This window comes from Mercenaria mercenaria, chromosome 2 (assembly GCF_021730395.1).
Source record: "Mercenaria mercenaria strain notata chromosome 2, MADL_Memer_1, whole genome shotgun sequence".
Classification (NCBI taxonomy): Eukaryota; Metazoa; Mollusca; class Bivalvia; order Venerida; family Veneridae; genus Mercenaria; species Mercenaria mercenaria.
In genome coordinates, this window is record NC_069362.1 from 64,081,089 (window position 1) to 64,104,498 (window position 23,410).

At 34.5% G+C, this 23,410-nt stretch overlaps 2 protein-coding genes across 2 annotated transcripts in view; one reads left to right on the forward strand and one right to left on the reverse strand.

Moving 5' to 3' along the window:
- LOC123564106 (peroxiredoxin-like 2A) overlaps nucleotides 1-15,259 on the reverse strand; it is a 150,071-nt gene extending 134,812 nt beyond the window's left edge. Inside the window, exon 1 of the mRNA XM_053536758.1 lies at nucleotides 15,130-15,259. The gene's annotated coding sequence lies outside the window, so the exon portion shown is untranslated. The remainder of the gene's footprint in view (nucleotides 1-15,129) is intronic.
- On the forward strand, nucleotides 15,246-16,978 carry LOC123564105 (growth hormone-regulated TBC protein 1-A-like). Its single transcript, XM_053536756.1, has one exon. The coding sequence runs from the start codon at nucleotides 15,376-15,378 to the stop codon at nucleotides 16,387-16,389; it is 1,014 nt and encodes a 337-aa protein (XP_053392731.1). The 5' UTR covers nucleotides 15,246-15,375; the 3' UTR covers nucleotides 16,390-16,978.
- The last annotated feature ends 6,432 nt before the right edge of the window (nucleotides 16,979-23,410 follow it).

The window sequence follows — 23,410 nt, forward strand, 5'->3', positions numbered from 1 at the left end:
ATGAGAACTGTTCTAAAAAGGAAAAGTTTCAAAAGTACACATGTATACCATTTGGTGTACCTCTGCGTGGGGTTTTTGGTTTAAAATTTTGTTTAGCTTTCGAAACTAAAGAACAAATATACGTTGGCAGCAGGCCAACAAATAATACACTTTTTGCCCTAAAAAATCTACTTTAATGTTCAAAAGTCTGTTATACTTTTTTTGGTGAACTTTTTCTTGAAAAATTTTTTGTATTAAAAAAAAGGCACTTATTAAGAAAGCCTTTTTGTCGACTTCCACGTTCAAAAACACAATTTTCGATATAAAATAAAGAATTTATTTTTAACTCATTTAATAACTAGAAGACATGTTTAAAAAAGATTTCTAGGGCTGTGTTCAAAGTTTTGATAAAAGAAAAATCTTATTTCCCCCCCCCCCCCCACCCCCCCAAAAAAAAAAATTAACACGTTCACAAATTTTTAATGATACTTTGGAAAATCCCCAGGTCGTCACACAAAAAAAACGAAAATGTTGCAGGCTCGGCTTGATTGACCTTTCAGGGATGGTAGTGGAAAGATGCACTGTCCCGCCCTTGCCCCGTTTTAGCAGAACTCCATTACATGCAAAAAATACAAAAAAATTTAAGACCCCGCGAGGTATTAAAACGATATAAACAGGGAACCTTAAATAACAGGTTAGGGTGTAACCATGAAGAAGGCTTTTTATTTCCCCAGATAAAAAAAAGGTTTCCCCCAAACGAAAAAAAAATGGGGGAACAAAACCAAACGGAATTTTGGGAAGGGGATCTGATTTTATGGCCCCGGTATCCGGGAAACAGTAAAAGAAAAAATTAAAAAAGCAGGCACCTAAAAGGGGGTTTTAAACAATACCCAAGGCATAAAACGGGAGTTTTGGGAACCCACCCCAAACACAACTTTCACATTCTTGGGAAAGGGTTGTATATTCTACACATTTCTGAAAATCAATTTTGTTTAGCCGGGCCTGAATAAAATGTACTGATGTCACGATTAAATTATCGGACACCAAAACTTTAAAAAAATTTTGCAACCTACTTTTTTAAATTCTGGGTTGTTGTTTTTAAAAACTCCACTCCCTTGTTAAAAATTTTTGTACAAACGCCCCGACCCCTACAACAACAGTAGAAGTCAGGGGGGTCTAGACTGTATCTCCCCCCAAGACCCGCTTTTTCGATTTCCCGTGCAGTTTTGAATAAGAAAAAGAACCATACACATAAAAATCTCGGGAAAAACCCAAAATCCCCGTTGAAAAGCTTTGTTTAAATTTTTCTTAAAAGAAATCAAACGTTTCTTTTATGGGGGCACACATACTTAGAACTACATCAGGAAAACCCCAACTTTTGATATACTAAATAAGATTTTTTAATTGATGGGAAAGTCAAATTACAAGCCTTTTGTCTGATAAATTTTTTAAACCCGACTTAAATCTCGTTATGTACTTTTTTGATTCTTTTTGTTTTAAAATCTTTTTTAAAAAAACTCTGTAGTTTTTCTTTTTTTATTAACGTTTATAAAAATGACAACTTCTTTAAAATTTTTCATTAAATAAAAAATTTAAAAACCCGGAATGATGTAATTTGTTAAAACAAAGTAAAGCCCCCTAAAAACAAATGATTCGGGGTTTTGCAAGGAATTAATATTTAACTTGAAAGTATTATATGGGTTTAAAATATTAAATATCGAGAAAAAATGGTAATTTAAAACCAGAGGTAATGCGCCGCCCTTTTTCCTTAAAACCCTGCCCCCGCCTACTTTTAAACCTTTTTCATGAAAAAGCATAATATCCTGACTATGAACAGTGAGTTGAAAAATAGAGTCTTTTGATATAAAATTTATATGAAATCCCTGTGGTTTTGGTGCTAAAGGTGGTACTGCCGTTAACTTTTACCTATGTAATCTGGGCCCCATACACCAAAAATTTTTGGGGATTAGCCGCAGAGCGGGGTTTAAAAACTGTAACGGTATTTTTCCATGTTACAGGGGAGCACGTCAATTAATAACCAGATATAATTTTTAAAAAAAGGAAATCTTTAACAAAATTTAAACCAATTTTGCATCACCTTAAGGTTTTTTTAAAACGATAAAGTAAAATTTTAAATAATAAATAATATAAAACGGTCGTTAAAAAAACGTAAAAATAAGGATAAAAAAAAATAAAGGAAGAAATTCAGAAGAAAAACTATTTTTTTAAAACAAAGAAATACCAAAACATTTAATTTTTTTATACCTTGTTTTAAAAGAAAAAAAGCAGTTTATCTTTGCTTTCCCTACCATATCTCCCTTTTCATTCAAAAAAGGGGCAGGGAAAGAATCCATGAGATTAATCCATACAAAAGAAAAACCGCCTCGATAGCCTAGTGGGGGACGTCCGCTTGGGTGCGGGAGGTCTGGTTCGATCCCCCGGCCCCGTCATCCAAAGACGTGAAAAAATGGGACCAGTACCTCCCCTTTTTGGGGCTCAGCATTAAAAAAGGAAAAGGCCTCTCTCTCTACCCTCGGGGGTGGTTCCTCAGGGAAAGAGGTTCGAGAGTGTTATATGTTGAAGACTTCCTTCAAACGACCTAAAAAAATTCGTTAAAATAAATAATAAAAAAAAGTTCAGATCATATTGTTTTTTTACTGACGGTGCATTATGTTTTAAGGCCAACGAGAAAACTTTTCTTTAAGTTTTGAACTATTTTTTTTCACGGGAAAATTTTATCGCTTCGGGCACGTCTGCGGTTTTCTGAATTTTTTTAAAGGAATACACCCTTTGCTTTTAAAAATTAGGCCCCGTCAGCTCGATGGTCAACAATTAAAAAATAATTTTTAAAAACGAAAAAACGATTCTTTAACCCTTTTTGATTTACATATGTTGAAAAAATCAACCCACGTAGAACAATGTTCAGAAAAAAAACAATAAAAAAAACTGTCGATTAGTCCCAAAAAAAAAAAGGGGAAAACCTTACAGCGGATTTAAACTTCTTTTAGTGAAAATGGTTAGTCTGTATTTTTTGCAAGCTTGGAATACCCGGGAATTTTAGGCTCAACCCCTTCGGGTTTCAACCAAAAAATCATTTAGCAAAAACCCCGGGTGTTTTCTTTGGCGATGCATTGGTATTTCAATGTATGTGTAATTTCCACAAAAAAGGGGTATGGCCAAAGATAAAAAAATTGTTTTGTTATGGAAAAACAGTGAGGACAAACCCTTCATTTCTCTTTTGCCGCACAAAGGATTAAGGAGAAAATGAAATTCAATGAATTTACTGAAAATTTTTTTTTGTGTTCATTTAAGGTTCCATGTTACCGCCGTTTGAATAAAACGGGAGTCTCTAAATTGCTTATGTACTTTAGCATGTGTAAATTTTTTTTCCCCATCCCGGGCTGAGCGGAAAGGTAGCATGATTTTCCCCTACCGTCCCCTGAAAAGGCTCAATCAAACCGAGCCTCAACTTTTCGTTTTTGTGTGTGGGCATCTGTAAAATTTTCCCCTTTTCTCTATTTTTTTTCACAAGCATTGATGAAAAATAGTAAAAATTTCTACGGACGGATTGATAGAAGGATGGGCGCCTTTAAACCACGGGAAAGGTGAATTACGTAAATTTGCACCAGGTATATCAATAAAAATGACTTCCGTCTTTGCGGGCTTGCCGTCTTAGCATATTTTGGATTTTTTTTAAAATTTTTTAAAAAAATTCTGCACATTTTAAATTAAGCCCCCCCAGAGCGGCATTCCTTGAATCGGTAATACTGCGACACCTCTGATTGTACATCCCGTTTTTCGTCAAAAGGGTCTTGCTTGCCCCCTTACCAGCTCATTTTCTCTAAAAAAAACAGTTTTCCATTTTCAGGCCAAAACTTTTCATCGTTGATAAAAAACCCTTTACTTTGGTGAAATACTCATTTTTTTCCTTAGCCGCCTTTATTTGGTTATTTTTTGATCAAAAATAAAAAATTAGTTTCTTTGAAAAATCGAATCGAGGAATTCGGCTTCCGTCTTTGCTTAAAAAGACCAAATTCCCTGGGATGGGACACTGTTAAAGAAAATCGAAATCAGCAGTGATATGGATTTTCCCCAGGGGTTATACTGCCAATTTAAAACTAAAAACACAATTTAGTGGATATTTATGAAAAGAACGACTTTTTGATTAATTGAACAGTACATTATCGTTTTCAAGAAAAAAAATATACTAAAAAATGCTTACAAACGAGAGTGAACAAAATAAAAGAACATTCGTTAAAATTTATTCGAATGGTTTGCAAATGTACCTGCCTGAGAATCAAAACTGTTTTTTCTAAAAAAATTCCCCCTGGATAATTTCAGCATATTACAAAATAAATACTTAAAGTATGCATAGATACACGTATTTGGTATAATTTGTCTGACAAAAAAAATTTTCACGTGGAAACCCCCAGGGGCGCCCAGTGAAAGTGTTTCAAGTCGCTTTTATAGTGGCTACTTACACGATTTCTCAAATTGTAACCTGAAAAGGGGGCGCGAGATTACTAATACTCGCCTTTTTGAAAGGCAAGTGTCAGACTGTGCAATCGTCGGTAACAGATTTGAAACTTAAAATTGAATTGTTTCAAAACAGATTTGCTCACTTCGCAAAAATTATTGAGTCGACCATGGAAAAAAAAAATAGTGCATTTGTGACCACAGGGGGCCAAAACAAAAGCGGCCCCTACACCACCTTGGTCGAAACCTTGCTGTTTGCTAAAGCACTATCTGGTTTTTCTCATGTGCGTCTCAATTATCTGGGTACAAAAAAATGTATAAAAAGTAAAACGGGGTTTGTTTCGCCAGTTTTCATTTTCGATTTTTTCTCGGGGTTTTACTAAAAATTTTAAGTTTTTTGATTAATGTCCCCGCATTTTCTAGCTGCGAACGACTTTTGAGGTGCATTTTGTGTTTTTTCTTCCAAAATCTCATGAAAAACCCCAGTATTATAGGACTAAAACAGTGTGTATAAAAATTCACGCGACACTGCCCAAAAGCTTAAAAAGAAAACTTAAAAGGGCTATTTTTTTGGGGGGAAAAAACTATATTATTTTTTCAAGTAAAAAAATTTTTGATGTAAATTTTGTTGTGTTTTCCTCCAAACACTCAAAAATATTCGTTAAAGATGAATCAGTGTGTATTAAAAATGACTGGGATGAAAAAGGGTTTAAATTTTTAAACCAAAACCGAATTAAAAAAAAAATGCCAAAAAAAATTCTTTTAGTTTATATTAACAATTTCCCCGTTTTTTTGTAATTTTAAAAAAAAATTGATTGCACCCCCATCCGCTTTTTACGCTTTGATTTATCTTAGTATTGCGTAGCCAGGTTGCCGATGGGCTTATTATGCTTTACAAGGCAGAGACCTTTTTTAAGTTTTAGTTCTGGTGGGGCCCGACGGGTGATTGTACGCACCTAAATAAAGGTGAGCAACTAATGATGTATGAGAAAAGTTGTTTAAAGCTTTTTTTCTCTATTTTAAGTTTGGGTGGCCCCTAAAAGAAGCCAAGCGGAACAATGTGAACAAATTCGGGAGAGGTCTATGACAGGATACTGCTGACCAAGTCTGGTATGATTCTGACCAGCAGTTTCAGATGCGATGTTGACGCTGGATGCCGGATCATCCACCTATACATATAGTTCTCACTGAATAAGGTAGAAATAAGACTCAGACAATACTAAGACAAGGTATCTAATTTATCATATTTTTATTATTCTGTTTTGCTTGCAAATATGGTATGACGTTGATGAATATGATATAAAAAATAGAACCTAAAAATACAATATATGTAAAAAATTTACATAACAATTCTCATAGAAAACATACAAAGCAGAAATAAGATCATAACAATAATAATTATACCTGAAATAATAAAACACATCTATCTTCTTAAGCTATTTTTTACTGTCTCAAAAATTTCACAAATTGTTGATACTGTGAAAGTAACCAGTGACAACAACTTATTGTCAAATGAATTTTTTAAGCCTCAAGGTATCCTATTAAATCACCAAAATATTGTGCAGTAGGGCGTAAACCATTGTTACATTCTTCTTGCTTTTTTTTAAAAAAAATGTAACACTTATTTTTACCCACTATCATTTTTCAGTGTAATATACATACGTTTTATGCCAAGTGTCATGGAAATGAACATGTTAATAAATTTCATCCCTGGTAAAAAGTAGCTTTAACCTTTAGCCGATTCTGCCTTTGCGACCAATGCAGACCAAGATCAGCCTGCACGCCATGCAGGCTGATCATGGTCTGCATTATTTGCTATTCAGTTAGTAAATTTTCAGTGAATACCCTTTTGAATAATAAATGGTACTGCCCAAACTGAATAACGGAACAGTCCATTTTAGAAATTTAGCAGGGCAAAGGTTAAGATTTCCTCATTAATCCATCTACTTTTCATCCTTTGGGCTTTTTTTTGTAAATTTGAAAAAAAACCATTTCTTTATAAAAAAAATAGTTCCAAAAAAGGGTAAAAACCCAAAAAAGTTTTCAAAAAACTTGAAGTCTTGAATAATCATAAAAAAAATTTGATTGTTCCCCTTTTTAAAATTTTTTACTTTTAAAATTTTCCCTTTTTTTAATTTGGTTTTTTTTCCCACCAAAATATCACTGAAATTTCCCCAATCCATGTTTAAAAGGGCATAAAAATTTTCTGTTTGTTTTTCAGTAAAATTTGATCCCCCGGGTCAAAAACTAATTGTTTTGGCCCGATTCGCAGCTAAAGTTTTAAAAACTGACCAAGGGCAATTTTTGCATTGTAAGACTGGTCCCCCAAAACCCAAAATCATTTTTTTTATTTTGCACTCTGGGAAAATTTAACCCAAAAACCCCCCAAAAATACTAACAAAATCAAAACAAGCCACAATGGGGAAACCCAAAAAAGGCATTTAAAGCAAATGGCAGAAACAACGGGACTAAAACTGCTACCTTGTAAAAATTTGGTTTTTAAAATTTTGGGTCCTTGCTTAAATATAAAAATCTTAAGCATTATTTTTATGAATGTGGTTGCGAAGAAAAAAATCGGGAATTTTTTAAAATGTAACAAAATTTTTTTTAAATGAAATATGTTTAAAAAAATGCAAGAACCGGGAAATTTTTAATACCGGGAAAACCCGGGATAAAATACAATCAAAAAAATTTTACTAAAATTTTAAAACTAACCGAATTTAAATTATTACATGAAAACCACCCATAAATTTTTCAGTAGTGGTTTGCATAGGGAATAGATCAAAAAATAATAAAAAAAATAAATCATAAAATTTTTAACAGGGAAATTTTTTATAAAAATTTTTGAAAGAAGAGAATATACCAAAAGTGGGGCAAATATTTGAAGATCGTAGCACGGTTTTTCCCGCCACGGATCAATGTTTGGTTTAATTATTTATATCAAACCCAAATTTTTTAAAAAATAAATACACACAAATTGTCCCTAAGTTTTGGGAAAAGTGTTAATTTTAAAATAAAAATTTCCACAATTTTCACAAGAAGGGGTTATATTCAAAAGTTTTCCCTCCCTCATGATCCATTTAAACCCAAAACCTTTAAATGAACAAGATTTTTTTTTTTAAGGATAAACAATACAGTTAAAACCTTAATGAAATAACCAAAAAATTGATAAAACAAGTTTTCAATTATCACAAATTCTTTTAAACAAAAAATTTTTTACCTTTAAGTGACTGAAAAAATTGACAAAAATGAAAAAATTTCATTTCAAATAAAAAAAGGGGTGCAAAAATACCCTTAAGTACATAATACTGAGATCCTTGTAAAAACAACAACTTTAAAAAGACTGAAAGTAAAAAAGGGGGAAAACTAAAACCCCGACATTAAATACCGGACGCGAAATCATCATCTGCAATTTCCAATTGCAAAACTGTTTTATGAATTTTTATTCATATCAAAAGATGTATGTATACATTTTTGCACAAAAAAATTTAATAAAATCGGCGGTTACAGAAAATTTCGCACTTTTTTTTTGACATGTAAGGCATCTTCAAGAATAATTTACCTTTTCCCCGAATTTTTAAACCCTTTTAAATTTCTTTTTTAAAAAAAGGGCCGGGAAATCTTTCGTGAAATACACCTACCAAAAACAAGTACAAATTTTCCTCCTTTTTTGGAAATCTGGGGTAAGACCCTAGATCAGACATAAATTTGTTTCGGGGAAATTTTTTCAAAAACTGATACCTTTTAGACTAATTTTTTTAAAACAAAAATGATTTTTTCATGAAAAAATCCATTGTCTTTTTTTTCCTTTAAAAAACCTTTTGTGAAAAAACATGACCTGATTTAGTTAACATAAATTCCAACTACAAATGGCAGAAAATTATTAAACCTTTTTACCCTTAGCCTCCCGGCGGCAATGATTCGCCTTTCCCACCAGGGGCAGCCCAAAGATCAGCCTCCCACACCCTTTCTTTTCTGATCATTGTCTGCACTTTTCGCTATTCAGTAGTAAAATTTTAAAGGCAAACCCCCCTTTGGGAATAAAAAAAGGGGTACTGCCCAAAATTTTGGAAAGATGGACCAGCCCCATTTTTAGAAATAAAAGCGGGGAAAAGGGGGGGGGGAAAGTAACTATATATAACTCAGAAATATTCAATGCAAAATGGAATTTTACAAAAAAATATTATAAACTTTGTCTAAAAACCTATCAAAGGGAAAACTAAATAAACCCTCCTACAAATGGCATTTTAAATGATTTAAAACGACCAGAAAATTCCAAAACCGAAATTTCAGTAGCAAAATCACTTTAAAAAAAATTTAAAATTTCCCGTTCCAAATCCAAATAATTTTTGAAAAACCCCAAAATTTCAAAACCCAATTTTACAAAGGCTCCCTATATAGACTGGCAGCCAAAAGTTTGTACTAACTATATTGCCAAAGTTTAGGGTTTTTTCCCGGGGTAGAAAAAAGGGTTTTAAAAATAAAAAAAAATTTTAAAAAACCCCCAAAAAAATTTAAAATTTAAATTTCCCCGATGTCATGTAAAAAATCACTTTTTTAATGGCCCTTTCCAGTCCAAAAGCAAAAACTTGACCATAAAGCCACAATTTAATTAAATTTTTATTTAAATTTTTAAAATTTTTCCAAAAATTAGTATTGATACAACCCAAAAATTTCCCTAGCACATCTATTCAATAGTCACCCTTGGGATGAAAATTCCCGGTTTTTAAAAGGTTTTTTTACAAATTTATTTTTGTTAAGTCAAACATTTCCCCTTTTACCCGAAAAACGAGGAACATTTTTTTTTGTGGCGACAGACTTTGGGGAAGAAGCCCTAAAAAAAACCAGCAGATAAGAAATTCACCTACCCTTTGGGAAACAAAAATAAACCCTTTTTTATTTAAAAAACGTAACATCAATTTTTTAAAATTTTTTTGGGCAGAAGCATTTTAAAAAATTCATTTTGAATGTTCAAACATATGAAACAACTTTTTAATTTAAAAACAAGAAAAAGGAAAAAAAATGCAACATCTTGCATACAAGGGCCCAAAATGCTTCAAAACCCCAAAAAGGAATTTGCTAACTGGAATATTCTAAGAAGCATTAAATTTATTGCAACATTAAAAAATTTTTTTATTTCCCCCAAATAATTAAGCAAAAGCGTAGTTTGCATTATAAGATAAGCATAGAAAAAGGAAAGTAAAAATGTAAAAACAAATCCTATGAAATTTTCCAAAAAACAAGAGGACCAAAAGGTCCTGAAAACGCTCAATTTTCTTTTCCCCCATGACCCCCCGTTTTGATATGACGGTTTTGGTTTTTTTTTTTATTATTGAAAATAGTGAAACCCAGTTTTTTGAGCCATGGGGACCCAGGGTTTTTAACTTTAAACCAAAAAATTAAACAAAATAAAAATTCTAAAACCCAAATTTTTTATGAAGAACCCTTGAAAAAAAAGGGCCCCTAGAAAAGGTCCCCAAGGTTTTTCCCATTTTGAACCCATTGAAACCCAGTTTTTTAAGGTACTGACCCTGTTTTGAACTTTAAACCCCCAGATATCATCAAGGTGAACATTCCACTTATTTTCATGAAGATCTCATAAAAATATGGCCCCCTAGGAGGTCCCAAGGTTTTTTTTATTTTTATATCTACGGCCTAGTTTTTTGACCGCACGTGAAACCCCGTTTTCCAAACTGACCTAGTAAACATCAAATTTTAAAAAATTCAGATCAATTTTTATGAAGATCCATCAAAAAATGGCCTCTAGAAAAGGTCAAAAAAATTTTAAAAATTTTAGACCTTTCTTTCCCCCCCTATTTTTAAACCCCATTTTAAACCCCGGGTTTTAAATTTGACCTAATATCATCAAGATAACATTCAGAAACCCAAAATTTTAACAAAATTTCCCCTTTTAAAAGTATGGCCTAAAGAGGTCACAAAAGGTTTTTTTTTTTTAAATTTAAAACCCACTGCCTTAAATTTTTAATTTGCATGTGACCCAGTTTTTTCCCAAAATTGACTTGATATCTTTAAAGAACAATTTTTGAACCCAAATTTTTATGGAGAAACCCTTCAAAAAATGGTTCCCCTAGAGAGAACACAAATTTTTTTTTTTTTATTTTTAAAAACCCTAAAAAGACCCTAGGTTTTTTGGGCCAACAAAGACCCCTGTATCGAACTTGGAAACCCAGATATCACAAGATGAACAAACCCAGCAATTTTTTTATGAAGATCTCAGCCCAAAATTTGGGGCCCCTAGAGAAAGGGCACAAAGGTTTTTTTTTATTTTTAGACCTACTGAACCCCCTTTTTTGACCGCACGTTACCCAGTTTTTTTTGAATTTGGGGCCAGATAACCTCAAGATGAACCTTTTAAAACCCCAAATTTCCAAAAACAGATCCCATGAAAAATATGGGGCCTTTTAAAAAGGGGGGTCACAAAAAATTTATTTTTTATTATTTGAAACCCACTGACCTAGTTTTTTTAAAAGGCACGGGGACCCAGATTCGAACTTACCTAGATATCATCAAAGGAAAGTTTTTGATCAATTTTCCCTGAAGAAACCCCCTTTTAAATATAGGCCCCCCCCTAGAGGGCACAAAGGGTTTTTTTTTTTTGACCCTACTGACCAGCTTTTGATGGCCAAAAGTAACCCATTTTGAAAATTTTACCTAGAAAAACATCAAGGTGGGAAAATTCTGACCAATTTTCATGAAGATCTTTTGAAAAATATTTCCTCTAGAGAGTTCACAAGGTTTTTCTATTTTTTGGACCTACTGACCTAGTTTTTGGGCCGCACGTAACCCCGTTTCGAACTTGAAACCCAAAATAACATCAAAATGACATTCTTACCAACTTTCATAAAGATCCCCCAAAAAAAGTGAAACCCCTACAGTGGTTTCCCCCCGAAAGTTTCGGGCGGACGACGACGCGCATGATCACAAAAGCCCCAAACCTTTTCACTATTGGGGCAGGTGAGCCCAAAAAAAAACCCCCAAAGTTTTTTTTTTTTTTTTTTTTTTTTTTTTTTTTTTTGAATTATTGGGTTGACCCAAACCTACATTTATTTAGACAAGAACACCCTTTCGAAAAAAAAAAGACATTGAACTAAAAAAAGAAAAAAAAAGAAAATTTTGTGAAACTGTTAACTTAGGGAATGGCCATAGCAGACACAACGGGTCACTGGGGTCAGGTAATCTACAATTGGGATAGCAACCAGATCATGATGAATCTTATAGAATAGTGATAACCTAGAATCTAAACGCCTTAAATCCAGTCGACGGAGGTTCAGAGAGTGTGGCATATCTGTTACACTAGAATTACGGCCGTAGTCGGTCTTGATCCAACGGGCGGCTCTCCTTTGGACGCTTTCAATTTGGTCAATTTGAGTTTGGGTGTGGGGCAACCATACCTCGGAGGCATATTCGAGCTGGGGTCGGACTAGAGTCTGGTAAGCAATGGTCTTAATGGGTTGTGATTTGACCTTAATGTTTCTTCGTAAGAACCCTAGAGTTTGGTTAGCTTTCTTGGTTGACCTGTTTATGTGATTGTCCCATGATAGGTCATTTGAGATATCAACGCGTAGGTATTTAGCTGTGCTGACCGATTCAAGTTAGACTCCATGCAGGTAATACTGGGTAGGGATAGGATGTTTCCTTCTAGTGGCGTGGATCACTCAACACTTGGAGAGGTTGAACTCCCACTTTTCTAGAAGTTTGAGGTCATTTTGGAGAGTGACAGATTGGTCTGCAGATGACAGAGCTAGATATATTGCCATGTCATCTCATCTGCAAACAGACGGACTTTGGAACTGACGTTTTGTGAGAGGTCATTTATGTAAGCTAGGAAGAGCAGGGGACCAAGTACAGACCCCTGTGGGACACCTGATGATACTGGGATGGCATCAGAGGTAGTGCCATTTAGGACTACTGACTGGATCCTATTATCTAAGAAGCCTTTGACTTATCTTAGTGTGTTACCTCCGACTCTGTATTCATGCACTTTTAGGACATTCTCATGGCTAACCTTGTCGAAAGCCTTACTAAAACCTGGTAGTATAAGATCTACTTGTTTCTTATTGTAGACTTAAGTGACCAGATCATTTACTAACTGAGTAATGCATGATCTTTTTTCCCTAAATCCATGCTGTAGGTCATACAGAATACCATGGTTGGTGAAGTGCTTAACAATAGATGAGAAAACAATGTGTTCAAGAACTTTGCATAGGACACATGTTAATGAAATTGGCCAATAATTTACTGGATTTGACCTATCACCTTTTTTTAAAAATGGGGGAAACATAATGCAGATTTCCACTGGGATGGTTCCAAGTGATCCTTCCTCCAATGATTTCTGGAATATGACCTCAAGGTATAGTTCTACAGAAAAATATTGAAAACACTTTCTTGGATTTTGCTTTGTGTAAAAAGGCTTTGTATCATGATCAACAACAATGTCAGTATATTGTTAATTTTATACAGAACATAGAATTTTCAACAGCAAATCTGCAAGCGTGATAAAATGTACACTAAATTGAGGAAATCCAACCAATCCCCATGTAAAAGTAACACCTTCAAAGCCCTTAAATATAGCATCCAAAAACAGCTAAGGAACTCATACTGGTCTTACCTAGAATCAGTCATATTCATGGACGATTCACAACCAGGTAAAAATAAGAAATTCTATTCCTTCATAAAACATAAGAAAACAGAAAATTGTGGTGTAGCACCTCTTAAGCATGAGGGTCTAACATATACTGACCCTGCCACCAAGGCCAATATACTAAATAGGCAATTTGAGTCGGTCTTCTCAAAACCACAACCACTCAGTTTGAAGCAACTCTGCAAAAAAGTTACTACAAACACTTCAGCACCCAACATGCCCATGATCTCCGTTACAGAAGAGGGTGTTGATAAACTCCTGCAGGGGCTCTCTCCAAACAAAGCCTCTGGCCCAGATGAACTCTCACCAAGAGTTCTAAAAGAGCTACACCACGAGATAGCGCCCATCCTTACAATTATATTTAGGTCATCCCTGGAAACTGGCTGTGTCCCGCCAGATTGGAGAAGTGCAGTTGTCGCCCCTGTTTATAAGAAAGGCCCGAAATCCAAGGCCAGTAACTACAGGCCAATATCTCTCACCTGCATAGCTTCCAAATTATTGGAACACATTCTAGTCTCCAACATCATGACACATTTTGACAATAATGACCTCTTAAGCCAGTACCAGCATGGCTTCAGATCTAAGCATAGCTGTGAATCACAACTGATCAGCTTTACACAAGAAGTTTACGACAACCTTGAGCAAGGTCAACAAACAGATGTAATAGTAATGGATTTTAGTAAAGCATTCGACAAGGTTGATCACAACAAATTGATATTTAAACTTAATGAGCTGGGTGTCCACCCTCTGGTATCACAGTGGATAAAGTCATTTCTGAAGGGTCGAACCCAAAGAGTAGTTGTAGACGGCTGCACTTCTGACACCCTGCCTGTCCTGTCCGGTGTCCCTCAGGGATCCGTCCTAGGGCCCTGTCTCTTTCTGGCTTACATTAATGACCTACCAGATTCTATTAGAAGTAAGGCAAGACTGTTTGCAGATGATACCATAGTATACCTTACAGTCAAGTCCTCATCTGATGCCCAAACACTACAAAAAGATTTGTACGCCCTTGAAAAGTGGGAACAGGACTGGTCAATGGAATTCAATCCAGACAAGTGTGAGGTGCTGAGAATTACTCGCAAACGAAACCCTGTCATGTTTCCTTACACCCTGCATGACAAGGAACTGAAATCTACCGATACCGCTAAATACTTAGGTGTTACACTAACTAAAGACTTAAACTGGTCTAAACATATTAATACTATTTCCTCTAAAGCAAACAACTCTCTTAAATTCATCAAAAGAAATGTTCAGACAACAAACAAAAAGGTCAAAGAGAAAGCCTATAACACCTATGTCCGTCCACAACTCGAGTATTGCTCATCCATCTGGCACCCCTGGCAAAAGTCCCTCTCATACAAAGTCGAAAAAGTGCAAAGATCAGCTGCACGGTTTATCTTTAACGACTATAACTATACAAGCAGTGTAACCCAGATGATTAACACCCTAAACTGGCAAACTTTAGAACAACGGCGCATACAATCTTCTCTCATCTATTTTTACAAAATCCGAACAAATCATGTATGTGTCGACCATAACCATCTAACTCCGACCAGAAACCTGAACTACCTAATTCCACAGTCCCGTACTCAATACCACATGAATTCCTTCTTCCCCCGTACAATCAGACTATGGAATGGCCTTCCCCAATATGTACAGTCCAGCCCCAGCCTCAACATATTTGCTGAGCGGCTGGCCACTGTACATCTGCAGTAACTTCCTTCACTATGTTTTTTAACTTAGCACCTGTAGTAATTTTTATTCTTTGCACCTAATGAGTTTTCTCATTTTTAACACTGCCCAGACAACGCCTTCCAGTCATAATCGTTAATGATTGTTGGAAGTATCATGTAGATGTAGATGTAGATGAAATTTATAATTTACGACGTCTGTATCGTCCAAAGTTCATTCTCGGATTCACAGTGAAATCTACCCGGCCAGTGATCATATCTAGCTGTTAAAAGAACACATTTCTTTTCTTAAATGAAATAATACATGACAATGACACAAACCACTATTATACATAGAGAAGCTGCAGATTTATGAGGTATACAATTATTTATACAACTGTACAAACATTTGTCCTGTCCGTTTTCGGTATCTCGGATCAATGTCAATCAAGGTAAAACTCCGAGTAAATTGTTTCCGTGCATTGCACCGGCTAGTGGGCGGGGCCACAGAGTAACAGATGTAGTCGATTATTTATACCCAACTCATGCAAATAATTTTTATTGATGCAGACACATCATCAGTGAGACATGTCGGACAAAATTGCACAAAGTGATATAGATGGTTATGGGTTTAATATTTCTAAATCATTCGAACATACAGTTTACAGTGAATTTGTGTCCGAATATCTTCCAGTAATGACCAGGAGAGCAAGAAGATGGCAGCAGGTGATTGGGAACAAGAATTCCATAGCAAAATCGGGAACAGTGAAGAGATTTTGTAGAAAAGGGATTCCGTCTGCTGAACGCCCCAAGGCATGGATGTGTCTAAGTGGAGCCAATGAGAGAATGAAGAACAACCCACACCTTTATCAACAAATGCTTGAAATGGACCATAATAAAGAACTTGTTGATACAATCACTCTGGATATTCACAGAACATTCCTAGACAATAGATATTTTGCTAGCAACCAGAGTGCCACAAGTTTACAGAAACCGCTATTTAATATTTTAATAGCTGTAGGACATCGAAACAGGACTATAGGTTACTGTCAGGGGATGAACTTTGTGGCTGGGTTGCTGTTGCTGGTAATGAAAGGCGAGGACAGCTATGAAGAGAAAGTATTCTGGCTTATGGATACCTTGATAAACAATATTCTTCCGGAATACTTCCATCCAGATATGCATGCTGTAAAACTTGACCAAGAAGTGCTTGGTGAACTTGTCAGATGGAAGGCTCCAGACATTTATCATCATCTTGAACTTCAAGGTTTGTCATGGTGTCTAATAGGAATGAAATGGTTTATCTGTCTTTTTGCTGATGTGCTACCTGTTGACACTGTGTTACGTATTTGGGACTGCCTTTTTAATGAAGGCCAAAAGATTTTGATGCGTGCATCTCTAGTGATAATTCTCAGTAACAGAGATAAAATTCTCAGGTGTACAAACTTTAGTGAAGTCACTGATCTCTTTAAGGAAACGGTTCTGGGGAAAGAGAGTCTTCATTGCCACTCATTCTTACATAGCATGTTTAAAGATATTGGATCTTTACCCATGGCTAGAATCAACAAACTAAGACGTCTGTGTGAAAGTAAAGTGGTATAGAAAACCTCATTATAGACACTGTGCTCTAGTCATTTGGTTAAATTATTCTATCAAGACTTTAAAAGAAATTAAGTGTATATTAGTACATATCAGCTATCAGCTAGCTCTATTTGGAAGGAACAGCTAGTTCAACTATTGTCACCCTGAATTAAGATCTGATTATATGACTGTAAATGTGGTATCAAAGTCGGAGAGTCACAAAACAACTTTTATGTACGCAGCCTGTCCAAAACAAAGCCCTAGAACAGTCACTGTGTTTATATGGATGTGTTTACACAAGAAATCTATAAACAAAGTAAACAAATAGGAAACAAGGATAAAACAAGAAAAGATCAGTATATTTCATTGGAACAGTCAGTGGCAAAAACACCACTGGGGGAGTTTAAACTATTTGTGTAAAAACCCTTCCTCTTAATCTGCACATTGTATCAGTTTATATATTTTTTTTTTTAATTTTGATTGCTATGAACTCTCTAATATATTATAACGAGGGTCTTTCAGATATTTTTTATTCGTTTTTAAAGCCACCATCATATCTTACATAGTTACGTTTTTAGTTTATACTAATTTGTTTTAGCTCGATTGTGATGAACACTTCAAGTTTATTGTAACCACTCATACATAGTTGTGGATAAAATAATGAAGCTCTCTTATGGTAATTACCAAATTTATATATTTTTTATACATGCGGTCTGAATTTATTTTGTACTAACCTTGTACCATGATTGATTTTCGTATCATTGTACATCAATCAGTTGGTTGTTCTATTTCATGTTTACACTTTGGTGTTAAAGGCTCATAATGCTTTTGTTTAAAATGTGGCTGACGAACATAAAATACAAAATATATATCAGTTTCGTGTTAAATCCTATTAAAATAATTGTTTTCTCTATTTTTGTCAAAAATTTGAAAATTGATGAGCAAAGTAGAAAGTTTGATTGAATCTATTGTTTTTTTATTACCTCCCTTTTTGACATTAACTGTAAAAGCTCAAGGGCAGTTTTAGAAGTAGCGCTTTTCTAACCATATAATTACGTGTAACTTCTATATGGAAAGCTGTTTCATCTGTTTTTAACATAAAATTTAAAGCCTTATGGAACTTGAATATTCTAAATGTTTGAGCCATTTTTTTTTTCGCAACAAAGTCCTTTTAAAATAAGTGCTTAATAATGGTCACATCTCCAGAATGACATATTTAGTGTTTTTTGTATATTGCAAGAGTCTAAGGATATGTTATTTGATAATTTTGCAGAATGATGTTCAGTCTATTAGAACTGTTTATAACAACAATGCCGCTAGCTGAAATTTGTATGTATTTATAAGTCACTTGGATTTAATGCTGAAATTATCCCACCTGCTGTACAAGTCTCCCACGTTATTTGAACAAGTATTTAATGTTGTTTATTTCATTATTTGTCTTTGATTAGACTAATTTTTTTCATGATGATGTATTTAAAAATTACCTATAGTATTTAAAATGCTTTTTCATTTTTATTATCTTATATTTATATAGTTAAAGGGAAAGAAAATTTTGTACTTATATTAATTCAATCTGCAAGGATTTCTTTAATCATTTAAAGAAATGAAAGAATTTTCAAAAGCGGCTTAAAAATGAGAAATTTCTTAGCATTTAAATATTTGATCAAAATGGTGGCAATTTTGTTTCCATGGCAACAAAAAACAAAATGGCAGATTTATTAAATTTCTAGATACATATTTGAGCTGTTTTACTTATTTCTTTAAAATAATTTCTCTACTTTTTCCAGCTATGATAGAAGAAATTACTATGTTTTACATTTTGCACTCAAGAAATATATTAAATTCATCTATTTAACACGTTATTTGTTAAATAAAGAATTCAGCTGTGTGTAAACACACTAAAATGACTGCGTCCATGATCAGTCATTTTCTTTAATTTTAAACTGCTTTATCTTTTTCAATAGTTGTCCAATTTAAAAAATTCTTTTCAGCTTGAGAATGGCTTTCATATAAAATCAATTAACTTGTTGTCTGACATTCCTTGCCCTTTAAATACTAAGAGATCGCTATAATAATGAAATTATAATTATAATAAAATGTCTTTATTTCAACAGGCAACACAGTTGGGCATGACCAGTCTTCCCTGTGAGCCTCCATAATATTTACATATACATGTATACAGTTACAAGATTGACAATGTTTAAGAAAATATACAATGAGAGATTACAAATAAGGGAAAAAAAGAACACAGCAAAGATAGGTCACAAAATGATCAATAATTTTGAAGTGAACTGAATGAATATTAAAGACTAATGGGACTGTAGCAGTTTGTTGCCCACAAGAGAACCAGCATTTAAGGTAGTTACTCTTAAACAAATTTAAGTTTTCAGAATTTCTAACATCAAAAGGTAGTGAGTTCTAGAGTTTAGATCCTGAGTAAGACAAAGATTTTCTGCAAAATTCAAGTCTAGGTTTTGGTACTGTAAGTAGTTTTTGCTCATATGATCTCAATGATCTATTTTCAGTATAAGTAAAAAGTTTTTCCATATAATTAGGGAGTAAGTTGTTAAGGGATTTATAGACTAAAATGACTTTTTTTTGTAATTGACTGTTTCTGAAAATTTCATCCAGTGTAATTGTAAAAATAAATCATCAGTTGGAGTATCGAATCTTTATCAAGAATGATCCATGCTGCTCATTTTTGAAATTTGTACATGTTATTAAGAAGTTCAGTGTTGCAGTTTCCCCAGATAGTACAACAGTAGTCCAAATGAGGAAGAATGTATACATCGAAAAACATTTCTCTTGAATGCAGATTTAAAAACTGTTTGATTCTCATAAGTAAGTAAAGCAAGGAGTTGCATTTATTAAGTCATTTGTTATTTCGTTTACCAGTTTAGTGTATGGTCAACTTGAACGCCTAAAAGTTTTTCAGTGCTTGAAAACTGTACAGTTTTATCATGGAGGTAAATACTTAAATTTATATGTTGACATTTATACAGAATGTAGTAGCAAAATGTAGTATATAGTGAAATATTACATGAAATCAATTATTATTGTACTACGTAATTATATTTAGCAATTTATTCATAAACATTTACTTTACGAAAGAGATTGTGATAAATTTACTGTGATTAGTTCAACGGGTGTTGGTATTTAAATCTTTCTTATTCTTAGTCATTTAATTTATATTAGATTATGCTAATAGTTTGCACAATTATAATATATGAGCCGTGTCATGGGAAAACCAACATAGTGGCTTTGCGACCAGCATGGATCCAGACCAGCCTGCGCATCCGCGCAGTCTGGTCAGGATCCATGCTGTTCGCTAACTGTTTCTCTAATTGCAGTAGGCTTTAAAAGCGAACAGCATGGATCCTGACCAGACTGCGCAGATGCGTAGGCTGGTCTGGATCCATGCTGGTCGCGAACCCACTATGTTGGTTTTCTCATGGCACGGCTCATATATGCTTTAGTACATTGTTGTGACAAATGATGACATCATTAAAATGTCCAATTATAAGTCTGTTTGTTCTCTACAGTTTACAAGGTAAACCAAAAGCATTGTAGTGAATCTGTTTTGAAATCTGGCCAGCAGTTTCAGAGTAGATTTTCAAAGATTTTCATACAAGGAAAACTAGCCTCACATTCTGACAGCCACGTTTTTTTTAACAAAACTGAACAAACTATAAATAATATTTTACACCAAATGTAGCTGCTAAGATCACACATCACAGTCTTAGTATGTATCCTTAAAAGTGCCTGCTTTTTAACATCCACAACTCACCTTTCGAAATAGCACACTCACTACTGTAATTTGAAACAATTCAACCATTCCTTTCATGCCAAGTGTTTGTCAAGTATGTATTATATATATACTTTTTCTTGAGTATCCTCAATAGAGCAAATCTATTTTTCCAAAGGCTTAAAATGATGAAACGATTCAGACAAAATAGTTGACAGAGTTATGTACTCTTGCCTACAGATGGCAAGTATGACAAATGTTTAAAGTTTCAAAGCCACATGTCAAATAGTTTTTATGAAACCTTGACTTCTACGAAAACTGAGCCAATTTCCATGTCCAAAAAGGGCCAAACTTCAGCCAAAATTGTTGACAGAGATATATACTCTTGGCTGCATATTGAAATCATGATGATAAAGATGTGTTTAAAGTTTCAAAGCCACATGTCGAATAGTTCTGACAAACCGTTGACTTGTACAAAAACTGAGCCAATTTCCAAGTCCAAAATTCAGCAAAAATAGGTGACAGAGTTTTGTACTCTTGCCTACAGATAGAGACTATTATAATAAACAAGTGATAAAAGTTTCAAAGCCATATGTCAAACAATTTACACAAAATTTGAGCTGGTTCGAAAAACTTAACCAAGATTTGTAAGCTAAACGGGGCATTAATTCAGCCAAAATCCTTGATGGAGTTATGTACTTTTGCCTAAAACTGGACATGGTGATGTTACACAAGTGTTGAAAGTTTCAAAGTCTTATCTCAAAAGTTTTGTCAAACTGCAGACTGGTACAAAAAACTTAACCAAGGTATGATGCCGACACCTATGCCGTGGTATGATAGTTCTACTTATTCTTTGAATAAGATATGCTGAGTCTTATTGTTGTAGCTATTATACTTTGTGACTTAGAGCCCAGAAATGAAACTAGATGCCCACGGGCAACATTTCGAGCCCGTCAGCTGTCAAAAGGACTAGGAATTGCACATGACACCCTGTCTCTGAGGCAAACATTTATGCTGAATAAAAAATGATTGCAAAAAGTTACAATGTAAGTTATTTATAGTAACAACAAAGGGAAGTAAATCTTTAAAAAAGTCCATACAAAAATCCCTACCAGTAGAGATAGGTCAAAATACACCTCAAAATTGGATGTAACATGCATATTGTACTACAGAAAAGTGGTCTTGATTTTTCTCTACGACCAGTAATAAAAAAGTTACAATATAAGCTATTTAAATAGTAACAACAAAGGGAAGTAATTCTAGGTTCTTGCACATGACACTCCATCTTATGATGGTGAACAATTATGCCAAGTTACATCAAAATCCCTCCAAAAGTTACAATATATGCTATTTATAGTAACAACAAAGGGAAGTAATTCTAGGTTCTTGCACATGACACTCCGTCTCATGATGGTGAACAATTGTGCCAAGCTACATCAAAATCCCTTCATGCATGAAAAAGAAATGGTCTGGACAAAGTCATTTTTGTATCTGACCTTTGACCTCTGTGACCTTGACCTTAGACCTAGGGTCCTGGTTCTTGCGCATGACACTCCGTCACATGGTTGTGAACATTTGTGCCAAGTTACATCAAAATCCCTCTATGCATGAAGAAGAAATGCTCCGGACAAAGTCCTTATTGAATTTAAAACTTTTGACCTCCAAGTGTGACCTCGACATTTGAGATAGGAACCTGCGGTTTGCGCATGACACTCCGTCTCACTGAGGTTAACATTCATACCAAATATAAATGAGATTGCTCCATGCATGTCAAACCTTCCAGACAAACAAATCCGGACGGATGCACACACGCATGCACTTACATCGAACAGCCATTTGTACAACTATATATATATGTCTTTGCTTCTGCAAGCGGGCTCGACAAAAACTACCATAAACAAGCAAATTTGATGAATTGGTATCCCCCGCCGAAAGGGTCTGTGGTGAGGAACGGCAAAAAAATATATCCAGCAAAAAGTTAAGAATGTTACAAAGAAGCAAATAATTTCATTAGTCAAAATCAAATTAACAGAAAATGAATTTTTTTTTTTTTTTTTTTTTTGGGGGGGGGGGGGGGGGGGGGGGGGGGGTACAAAACTTTACATGTTGATTATAAATATTGATGGAAAATTGAAAATGAAAAAAAAAAATTATTTGTTTTGTTTTTATTTGAGGGGTTGGGAGGGGGAGGGATGTGACCAAGTCAAGGTGGCGACCAGGTGTGGGTACACAACTTCACATGTTTATAATAAATGTTCATGGAAAAGAATGAAAGAAGTTTAATGAAATTCTTCCAATTGGTTGGTTTGTAATATACAAATCTGTGGATTTTTAAACAATTAAAGGGCAATAACTGTATGAAAAATTGACCAATAAAAAAAGAAAATGACGGGCATCATCAAAGTATGTTGGTTCATATTTATTTCAAGTTTCATGAAATTCTACAAACTTGTTACTGAGAAATGGCTGCAGACGTGTATTTTTCATTAAATCAAGGGCAATAACTTTAAGGGAAATTGACCAATAAAAAAAAAACAAAAAACGATGAGCATCATTGCAGTATGTTGGCTCGTTTATTTCAAGTTTGATGAAATTCTACCTGCTAGTTACTGAGAAATGGCTGCGGACGGACATTTTTGTGCATTTTTCATTAAATCAAGGGCAGTAACTCCAACGGAAATTGACCAATCGAAAAAAAACTTAAAGGGCATCATCGCAGTATCTTGGTTCATGTCTGTTTGCTAGTTACTGAGAAATGGCTGCGGATGGACATTTTTCATTAAATCAAGGGCAATAACTCTTTAGAGAAATTGACCAATCCAAAAACAAACTTGACGGGCATCATCGCAGTATGTTGGTTCATGTTTCAAGTTTCATGAAATTCTACCAGGTAGTTACTGAGAAATTGCTGCGGACGGACGGACTGATAACGCCATTTCAATACCCCAATCCCGATTTCATGGGCGGGGGATAACAAGTGCTCGTAGAACACGAAATGCCCCCCTTGATGCATTCAGTAATTGCACAAGAAACAAAAATTATTTGCTCACAAAAGTTCTACTTTTCTGGTTCAATGTGACCTTGACCTTTGACCTCAAAATCAACAGGGGTCATCTGCTGGTCATGATCAACCTCCCTATTAAGTTTTGTGATCCTAGGCCCAAGCGTTCTCAAGTTATTGTCCGGAAAGGGTTTAACTGTTCTGGGTCAATGTGACCTTGCCCTTTGGCCTACTGACCTCAAAATCTAAAGGGGTCATGTACTGGTCATGACCCATCTCCCTATCAAGTTTCGTGA

Coding starts and splice junctions, on each gene's coding strand:
- LOC123564105 (XM_053536756.1), top strand. CDS start 15,376: ATGTCGGACAAAATTGCACAAAGTGATATAGATGGTTATGGGTTTAAT.